The sequence below is a fragment of the Carex rostrata genome, chromosome 6 (genome assembly GCF_964058835.1).
Source record: "Carex rostrata chromosome 6, lpCarRost1.2, whole genome shotgun sequence".
NCBI lineage: Eukaryota > Viridiplantae > Streptophyta > Magnoliopsida > Poales > Cyperaceae > Carex > Carex rostrata.
The window spans coordinates 8,966,945-8,976,688 of record NC_135923.1 but is presented as its reverse complement, the minus strand read 5'-3'; the positions used below and the strand labels follow the sequence as shown (position 1 = coordinate 8,976,688).

General features: G+C 33.8%; 2 protein-coding genes across 2 annotated transcripts; one reads left to right on the top strand and one right to left on the bottom strand.

The window, feature by feature from the left end:
- The first annotated feature begins 2,127 nt into the window (after positions 1-2,127).
- On the top strand, positions 2,128-4,844 carry LOC144555165 (putative WRKY transcription factor 26). Its single transcript, XM_078303402.1, has 5 exons — positions 2,128-2,606; positions 2,743-2,931; positions 3,084-3,604; positions 3,949-4,101; positions 4,205-4,844. The coding sequence occupies exons 1-5, from the start codon at positions 2,307-2,309 to the stop codon at positions 4,602-4,604; spliced, it is 1,563 nt and encodes a 520-aa protein (XP_078159528.1). The 5' UTR covers positions 2,128-2,306; the 3' UTR covers positions 4,605-4,844.
- A 101-nt stretch (positions 4,845-4,945) lies between these two features.
- Positions 4,946-9,222, bottom strand: LOC144555166 (CASP-like protein 4B2). Its single transcript, XM_078303403.1, has 3 exons — positions 8,870-9,222; positions 8,618-8,756; positions 4,946-5,402 (listed from the first exon to the last, which is right to left on the bottom strand). Exons 1-3 carry the CDS (start codon positions 9,130-9,132, stop codon positions 5,211-5,213), a joined length of 594 nt encoding a protein of 197 aa, XP_078159529.1. The 5' UTR covers positions 9,133-9,222; the 3' UTR covers positions 4,946-5,210.
- Between the last annotated feature and the right edge of the window lie 522 nt (positions 9,223-9,744).

Sequence of the window (9,744 nt, the reverse complement as noted above, 5' to 3'; positions counted from 1 at the left end):
AATAACTCAGAATCTAAGCATTTTTATTTTTTTCCAATAGCACATAAAGAAATATATTAATTTTTCTTACAGCCGCAAAAAATCCGGCCTGAAAAATATTAATCCGGGTTATTTGTTGCAGTCTTTCTAATAAATCAAATTATATTGTATTTCATCTATTTTTAAAGAAATATAATCAACATTTCTAATATTTTAATATAAAAAATAAAAAAAATTCGAAATTTCTGGTCAAAAAAAAAAAAAAACTTTCCGGTTAATGATTAACCGGGTTTTCTTTAAAAAAAAAAAAAAAAAAACAAAAACATAACTTTCCAGTTATCCAATAACCGGTTATATTTCTTGAGTTCAGTTGTTGGATAACCGGACATTTATCCCAAATCCGGTTATTGGATAACCGGATTGGGTAGAAATCGTAATTCAACGATACTTCGGTTATTTTTTGTAATTTGATTTAATTTTTGGATATAAATAAAAAAATCGGCTGATAGCAGCACATACATATAATTATTTGTTATCTTAATTCTTATTAAAAAAAAAGTTAAATATTTAGCAACTCAAAAGCGACCGATACACTTGCTCCATGATCCATTTCACAGCACATATACATGAATGATGAAACCCTTATCCTGTATGTGGGCCCCCACCTCTTCAATGCTTACAAACCATCATATGTCACTGCATTAATTAATAAAATCTCAAGGGACTGCATCTGTCTTTTCCGCTATTAAATCTTAAGACGACATGAAAATGGTTAATTAAGTACGGAAGCACGGGTCACGGAGTTGGTGTGCTACATTATCCTCTCCAGTTGCTACAACTTTGCAACTTCCTGCCAAATAGAGGCATGGGTGAATTCGGATCGAAGCAAAAGAAATATCAGCCGATGAGCCGAGTACCTTATAATAATTTATTCTTGTAATTCTAATGATTATCATGTTTTATTACACATTTTTTAATTCTTTAGTGAGTTTAATCCTAAAATTTATAGGGATATTTTTAAATGACAAATTTAAATTGTTGAAACTGTATTACATTATGAGTGATGTATTTACATGTCAAATTTATAAATTAATTTAATATAAAGTTAAGCGGTAAAAATAAAATAAAAAAAACAAACATACTAAAATTAACGTATAAATTTTGTTTTTTTTACCACTTAACTCTATGCTAAATTACTTTGAAAAATTATAAATTTATACTAAAATGACTTAAAAAAATTATAAATTTGACATGTACATCACTCATGAAGTACATCAAAGTGTTTGGTGCACTTAGAACACCCTAATTATATTCTAATTACAATATCCACTATATTTTGGTCTCACAACTTATTGTAACTTTTCTGTAAATATTAAAATTTTGAAGTTCAGATGATAAATTTGAACTTGATCTTATTCTTCATCTTCAAGAAGAAAGTGTACACACTTAATTTTATAATTTTGATTTCATTTGTTAAAAAATCAGTAATTTATAAAATGTACGAATTAAGTTAACTGAAATATATAAATCTTAGTCTGTTCAATATTAAAGCTTTTGATCTTGTATAAAACAAATAAATATATATATATATATATATATATATATATATATATATATATATACCTAAACGCTTCCCTCATATAGAAAAATAAATTTATTAATATGAATTTCTCATTTAAATTATAAATGTTTAATATATGCACACAAGAAGAAATACACATAATATGAGTTTACTTACGAAAAAGTTCAAACAATGTATATCTTTTATCTTTCCACTTCTAGAAGGCATGAATTGCTCAAGCCCTCAACTGCTGAAAACACCAGTCCAGTTGTAAAAAACTGGAGAGGTATAAAGGGGAGTAGGAAATGCACCATTTCCAGGAAGCTCTCTTATGCGCCCGCCATTTCTTGTCAAACCCACGGGGTTTGACCCGGCACACCATCGAATTCATATCCTCTGAGATATCTCAAACTTTGCGTGACTTTATGGAAAATCCCAACCGTTTAACTACGTTCTGCACGAATCTCAAATCAAACATAATACTGACCCTACATCACTCCCGAATAGGCACCGGACACGTCGGTCACGCAAAAGTTGAGATATCTCAGAGGATACGCACTCGCACACATCTTCTCTTTCTCTACTCTTTCCTCCTCTCTCCGCCTCTCTTTCTCTTTTTGTTTTTTTCTCCATTTCTCTTATTGCGTGTTTTCTCCTCTCTCATTTTCTCCAACTACTAGTGCATAATTTCCTTCACATGCTGTATAAAACTCTCCCTCTAGACAACCCATAAACAATTCTTGGATATTATCTTTCTTCGTTTCACATGGCTTCCTCAAATGGAAGCATAGGAACTACTGGAAATTCAAAGAACCTCTTCTCTTTTTCCAATTCTTTCTCTTCCTCTTTCTCTGATCTTCTAGCCGGAGTTGGCGACGAATACAGTGAATATAATCGGTCGAAACCGGTGTCAGGTCGTGAAGGCGTACCGAAATTCAAGTCGGTGCCACCTCCTTCCCTGCCAATCTCGCCACCTCCTATCTCTCCTTCTTCATATTTTGCGATTCCGGCAGGACTTAGTCCAGCTGAGTTACTGGACTCTCCAGTGCTCCTCTCTTCCTCTAATGTAAGCAACGCTCAAATAAGCCACAATTATTACTTTTGTATCAACAATCTTTCATCATATTCAATTTTGGAATTTTAACCTGATCAGAGTATAATTCATGTGCTAATCAGAAAATAATATTTTGGGGTTTGAGCAGATTTTACCGTCTCCGACTACTGGCTCCTTTCCAGGATTAGCTTACAATTTGAAGCAAAACTGTTCAAATTCTCAACAAGCGTTAAGAAAGGAAAACAGAACCTATTCTGACTTCTCATTTCACGCCACTACAAATCATGTAAACCATCAAAGTACAACCTTCCAACCTTCTTCCCTTGCACCGTCGAAGGTAACTAATAATTTTTTTTTTTTACTGTAATTTCAATTTTGTTCGGAACTAAAGGCTTGGTTGTTGTTGTTGTAATTTCAAATGGCTTTAAAAGTTTAGTTCATCTTCTTGCTATATCATTGTCTGAAACTTAACAATTTAACATCATACAGGTAGAAACAGATAATGAGAAAAGACAGAGTTATGCTCAAATTTCTTCTCAAAACAACATAAAATCTGAACAAGCAGATCCAATCAAACCCGCTACTTACGGGAATCCGAGTTACAGCAACTCCAACAAGAATAAGTCAGATGACGGTTACAATTGGCGCAAGTATGGGCAGAAGCAAGTCAAAGCAAGTGAAAATCCAAGGAGTTACTACAAGTGCACTTACCCGAACTGCCCCACAAAGAAAAAGGTTGAGAGATCGTTAGATGGACAGATAACAGAGATAGTATATAAAGGCAATCACAACCATCAGAAACCACTCGCAACAAGAAGGAATTCGGGTTCCAATGCGGCTTCTTCACTTGCAGCGCAACTTTCGGCAGCTCAGGAAGCATCAAGCATGGGTAGTGATGCAGTTGCAACGCCTGACGACTCATCAGTATCTTATGGTGATGTAGAACTGGACAGAAGTAACCTAGTCGATGGAGAGGAAGTTGATGAAGATGAAAATGATGCGAAAAGATGGTAATTTTTTTTCTTTCTTGGTTATGTTTTAACTCCATTAGTTTGCTCCTTTTCCTGGTATGTTGATCACACGGCATATGTTCGATTAAAAAAATTATTTGTCTTAAAAATTGATCAGATGAGGCCTATGATTATTCAACCAATGTTTTAGGGGTTTCAATCACCAATGTTTTACCTTTTCATGGTTTAGTATATGCTATCAGAATCATGGAAGTTAATCATTGTATCATAGTTCATAAATGATAATAATCTTTCTCAATTAAGCACTCTACTAACACTCAAAGCTCAATAACTATGATTCTAATTTTTGTTAGCAAGATTAATTGAATTTCTATCTTTTTCAGGAAAAGAGACGGAGAGATATCAACTTCCGGCAACAGGACAGTAAAAGAGCCAAGAGTGGTGGTACAAACCATGAGTGATATCGACATCCTTGATGACGGGTACCGTTGGAGAAAATACGGCCAGAAAGTAGTCAAGGGTAACACAAACCCAAGGTGATCAGAAGCTTCCAATTTTTATTTCTCTTTTGGCATGACATATCCAAATTTTATGATGAATTGCCTTCTGACATCTGCTTTCTGATTCCAATTTTTGTAGGAGCTATTATAAATGCACAACAGCAGGTTGCCCCGTAAGGAAGCATGTTGAAAGGGCCTCAAGTAATCACCGTGCCGTGATCACAACTTATGAAGGAAAACACAATCATGATGTACCGGCTGCTCGAGGAAGTGGGTCCCACATGTTGAACAATCGTCTCCCCTCTGAGAATGGCAATAATACAGTTACTGCAATCCGACCAATGCCATTGCCGAGCCAATCTAGCCATCTTTTTGCAGGAAAACAAAATCATGTTAGTAACCAGGCTCCAATCACTCTACAGATGTTGCAAGAAAAGGAGCCTTACTCTGGTGGTTACAATAATGCATCAAACAGTTTAGGTGCCAAAACCAAGGAAGAGCCACGGGATAGCCTGTTTGCCGACTCGTTGTTTTACTGAACTGAATTTTGTTGTTGATTCTAATCTAACTTAAAGATTAGCAATTAGTCCAGAAACTTGATAACAGTTAGATGTCAATTGTATGTTTCAACATTTCTGGTTGTAAAGTAAGGTAAAAGGTTACATTCGTTCTTTCCTTCTTTGGTTATTAGATTTGCTTGCATCCTCAGTTGAAGGGATAAGCTTGTATAATAATGTTATTACACAGAATAATATAAGAAAGTTTATTTTATTATGATTCATTTGTTGTTTTTTTCTATAAAATTTTATGGGCAGCAGTGTAGTGTATATTGTAATTTTCCACAGACAGTACCATGAAATGTGCCGTATAATAATTGTTATGAAATATTGCTTCAAGTATCTGCAACTTCTTTATATAATATTAATTGTGACAATCGTTTCCCTTCAAGTAGATATAACTTGTATACCTCACAAAACATCAAGAAAGCCTTTTGCAACAACCCTGTGAAATCCAAACATAAAATCTACAAAGCTGATCTTGCAACCTCCCTAACTGTAAAACTTGCACAAAATTATGCTAGAACTATCTGCTCATGTACATGACAAAAATAATAAACGACCGACATCTGCAGCTCCGCTATAAATTCAGATGTAAAATTGCCTTGACAGTTTGAATCCGGTACTAGTAGCAGAGAATGCCAGGGCTACAAATGCAAGGAAGGCCATGCTTATGGAGGCTGTGGTTGAATCGGTAAATATGTTCACTACTGCTCGTCTCATGCGGTTTGTGATTGGTATAGCAGCTGATAGTGCAGAGATGAGCAAATATGCAACCAACTAAAACAAAAAAAAAAAAAAAGATATTATTTATTTTGTTCTTAGGAATTCATTTAGTGTAATTATCTCAGTGCACTTGAATGTAATTATAAGAGCAAGCCAAGGCACAAATAATTAACAATCTGTTTTTATTCATGATTCAAGGAGGGATAGTTGAAAAAAAAAAAAATTACAATCTGAAAGCAATAATTGAAGAAAATGAAAGATATATTATAAATATGGTAGGTTCCTAGGCCCAACGATATAAATTGGTTTCTATATCGAAGAAAAGGCCCACAGCCCATCGACAACCAATGAACCAATGGAGGTTCATGCAAGGAAACTTTGAACCGTGCATCCATCTTTACAAAAAAGTATTAAAATATTTCTCGTACTTCAAAATAATTTTTACCAAATGTGCACTAGAATTCTGTAATCTGTATAATATATTTGTATATATGTTCAAATTATTCTATATTAGTATTTCTTTGAATTATTTTTAATTATGATGAAATGTATAACCTACATGGTATTTATCCCATATTATTCATAAAATTTATGAATTTATTTATTGTGAACAAGAACCAATATTTTGATATTATTTGAATTTAAAAAAAAAACATTTTTTCCCTAAATTTATACCAAATTATATCCTAATCATGAAGTTTAAACCTCGCGTAATTAATCCTGAATTCTATATTTGTACTATAATTAATAATCGACTAAATGTTTGTATGTTGTCACGTATAGTTGTGGCCATAAGAGATAAAAATTTTAAATGTTGTTCAAAAATATGTTAAATTTTTTTTAAACCATGACTAACAATCACAATTTAACACTTCACAAATTTCATGCACACCAAATGATAAACAAGAGAATCAGATATGAAAACAAAGTAATAATAATAAATAAAATATACTTATAGATAAACATTAAAAATCCATATAATAATAAATAGCACAAAAATTCGAAAGTTCAGAAATAACAAAATTGAAGAGACTGATTTGTTGAATTATATTGATCTGAAAAGAGAAAACGAAAAAACAATCGGACTATATTTAAAACAAATTGTATATTCTTAAACTATGATTTATTTTTCGAATAATCAAAATTCAATTTATATTTAACACCTATTTAGTACTTACTATACAATTTAATATATAAGGATTAGATTTGGATGGATCGGACAACTTAGGTCCAATCTTCTATTTACACATCTTAAAATTCAACTACTACTAAATTTTGAAGAGTATCTATAGAGTTTAAATTGCCCGTAGTCTTAAACAAAAACCTGAATATAAAATTTCATAGGATTTATCCAAATAAATAGACAAAGAAGGATGTTAATTGCCGATGAATGTCAAATTCTCTCACCGACCAGGCCTCTAATAGTCAGCCGGGTCAAAGTCACTATAAATAAGCCGTATAATGGAGAATAGTTGGCTGTCACAATCAGCTATATATGTATTCCATGAATAAGAGTTTATCCGGAAATACATCACTTTACTATCCACTCAACCGTCCACTTCTTAGTCACACAACTCGCATTTAATTCGCGAATTATTCGCATTTTTTTTTATATTTTCAAACCGAACTCCGAATAAAACACAAAAAAAAACATATAATACGTTTTATTGATGAATAAAACGTGAGTCACAGATTATTCGCGAGAAAAAGCGAGTCACTTAATCCCTTTTTCTTTTCTTTTTTGCTTCTTTATTGTACCGAATCGTTCCCGAATTACGAATTTTTGACCCCGCCGAATCGAACCCGAACTATTCGTTTGTCACTATGCTTCTTATTTGTTAAGAATAGTAGGTTAAGAATAGCTAAAATAGCTACTATTTAAGAATAGTGCTAACTCAAAGCTATTCGGAATATTGTTTGGATTGAATATTTAGAATAGCGAGAACAACGAGAACAGCGCTATTCTCGCTGTTCCTGAGTATGTTTGTATGGATCGGAACAGCACTATTCTCGTTGTTCTCGCTATTCTCGCTACATCCAAACATACTAAGTGAAAACACATAACTATTAATTACTAATGTTTCATTATTTTATATATAAATCTTCATAAATATATAATATAAAATGATTAAATTTTAGTAGTTAACTGTCATGTAATTTTACTTAACAGATAGGTAATTGTGGTTAATAAATAAGAGGTAATAGTCAAGTGCTGCTCGTATTTTTCATGACAAAAGTGACTAGCACTGTAGCACAGGGTTAGAAACTTCTCTTTCTGTGTTATTACATGCTTAATTAGAAATTAGAATCATGGGCACAATTTTCATTTCTTTTATTATATAATGTACTATGTACTAATCTTAGACTGTAAGCATTTATGTAAAGAGGTAACAAGGATGCAAGTACTAAGGAAAGTGAATTTGATGCATGTATCTTTCATATTAGTGTTGCAAAGCCACTTTAAAGTACTATAAGTTTATTCTCATAGTGTTTCTATAATTTTATTGTGCAATAGCTATTTGCTCCTATTATGGAAGGAAATTTTCTTTTTGGGGGCACCGTGTTTGAAGGTATCCTTTCCCTTTTTCTTTTACTTTTGCTTTTTCCGGTCCAATTCCTTCTCCTTTAGTTGTAAGATGCAGCCTTTAAACCACTCAGTTAACTCATTTTTCCTATTTTTTAATGATATCTTTCTTACTAGGCTATCTAACATACTTTTATTTTAGAACAATGATAGTCATACAGGGATACAAATCTGCTGTGATTCTTTGGAATCACAGGACCCTGCTATTCTAAATCTATCCATTCATCTATTTGGATATTCTTTTAGAATCACAGCAGATTTATTTTCGTCATACGTACCACAAAAACTCATTAATGGCATTCAATTGTACAGCTATTGCTTAATCATTCCCTTAATATAAGGCCTAAATTGATGTAATTTCTAGAAGAAAATGAGTGCTTTCATTATAGTTCACTATTAATTTGTGATGGTGGGTTGGATCAATCAGCTATCTACTTGAACAAATCTAGCTGGATTTTCTTTAGTCATACCCAATCCCACTTGGCATCACTCTATTTTAACTTTTGAAACAGAAATCTACAAAATAAACAAAAAATCACTTTCCGGACTTAACCATGGTTACCATTGATCTCCACCTCCATAACTTCCTCTCAGATAATTCATATATAAATTTTAAACGAAGTGATTATGTGATTGAATCCAAAAATAATAACCAAAAAAAGAGTTTAAAGAAACAAAAACACACCTGATCCCCAATAAAATCACCAATTCCCGGCAGATGCGCAGTCAAAGAATCAACACCTGTGCGAAGCCGGTGGAAATGCAGCCTCAGCAACTGCACAAGTGAGTACAAGAAAGCCAGTAAAGAAATCGCCACTAAATACCTACAATAATAAATCAAACAAAAGAAAAACAAATCATATATACATTAATTTTCACAAGATTTGTACTATCAAAGAACATGAAAGGCTTATCAGTATTGATTAATTAATTCCACCTGTACTCTTGAAAATGATCGAACTCCATCCAGTCGCCATGCTTGTTCGACACCAGAAGTATGAAAGATATAAAGGAGAAGAGAGCGGCCAAAGCCCGAAGCACTAACGGGCTCTTCTCCAAGAGATCTTCATTTTTCCACCGGCGAACAACCGAGGTGGCCGCTCTGCCTCCGCCATCTCTCGAGGCAGTGTGAAGAGGCAGGGGCGGGGGGAGCCCGTCCGCCTTCCCATCTACACCTGTCGCCATAGACGGATAGTTCATCTCAACTTGGATTTGAATTTGAATATATTTGGGCTTGCGTTTGATTTGATCAAAGGAAAGAAATTAATTATTTGAGAGGGATGAATATCGGTATCTAGTGGGAAAGTGACGCGGAGCTCCACTTAACCTCTATTAATGGGCTTTTCTTAACAAATTTGTTTTGTTTAGTTCTGTTATTAGAAGTTTAGATCAAACGAAGCGGTGTTTTTGTTGGATACGGGTAGTCTTCTCTCCATTATCAAATAAATGGAGATCTCCGTGTGAGAAGATAGAAGGGAATATTGGGTGAAATTGGCGAATTTTTTTTTAGGTCCTTTCAGAAAATAAATGGATGAAAAAGGTCCACTGCGGATTGCATAAGCGCCAACGGCCCGCGTAACCGCGTTAGCAAAAGCGGGTGCTTAAATGACCGGATCCACCTCTAAGACTAAGAGTGCTGTTGGTATTCATTATTCGATAACCCGGTTGGTCAATAATTTCTTGGATAATATGCTCCAAAGATTGTCGACCCATCCCAATCAGCCTCATTGTCAACACGGGCCTGCTAGTTCTTAATTGGGCTCCGACTTGGAAGCCAGCATGCGCACCAGAATGCATTTTTTATTTGCCACC

Bases quoted from the DNA above. Each gene is read 5' to 3' on its own strand.
- LOC144555165 (XM_078303402.1), top strand. From the start codon at position 2,307: ATGGCTTCCTCAAATGGAAGCATAGGAACTACTGGAAATTCAAAGAAC. The intron at 2,607-2,742 runs GTAAGCAACGCT...GGGTTTGAGCAG, and splicing joins TGCTCCTCTCTTCCTCTAAT to ATTTTACCGTCTCCGACTAC. The intron at 2,932-3,083 runs GTAACTAATAAT...AACATCATACAG, and splicing joins CTTCCCTTGCACCGTCGAAG to GTAGAAACAGATAATGAGAA.
- LOC144555166 (XM_078303403.1), bottom strand. From the start codon at position 9,132: ATGAACTATCCGTCTATGGCGACAGGTGTAGATGGGAAGGCGGACGGG. The intron at 8,757-8,869 runs GTGGAATTAATT...TTATTATTGTAG, and splicing joins GATCATTTTCAAGAGTACAG to GTATTTAGTGGCGATTTCTT. The intron at 5,403-8,617 runs GTGTGTTTTTGT...TTTTTGTTTTAG, and splicing joins GTGATTTTATTGGGGATCAG to TTGGTTGCATATTTGCTCAT.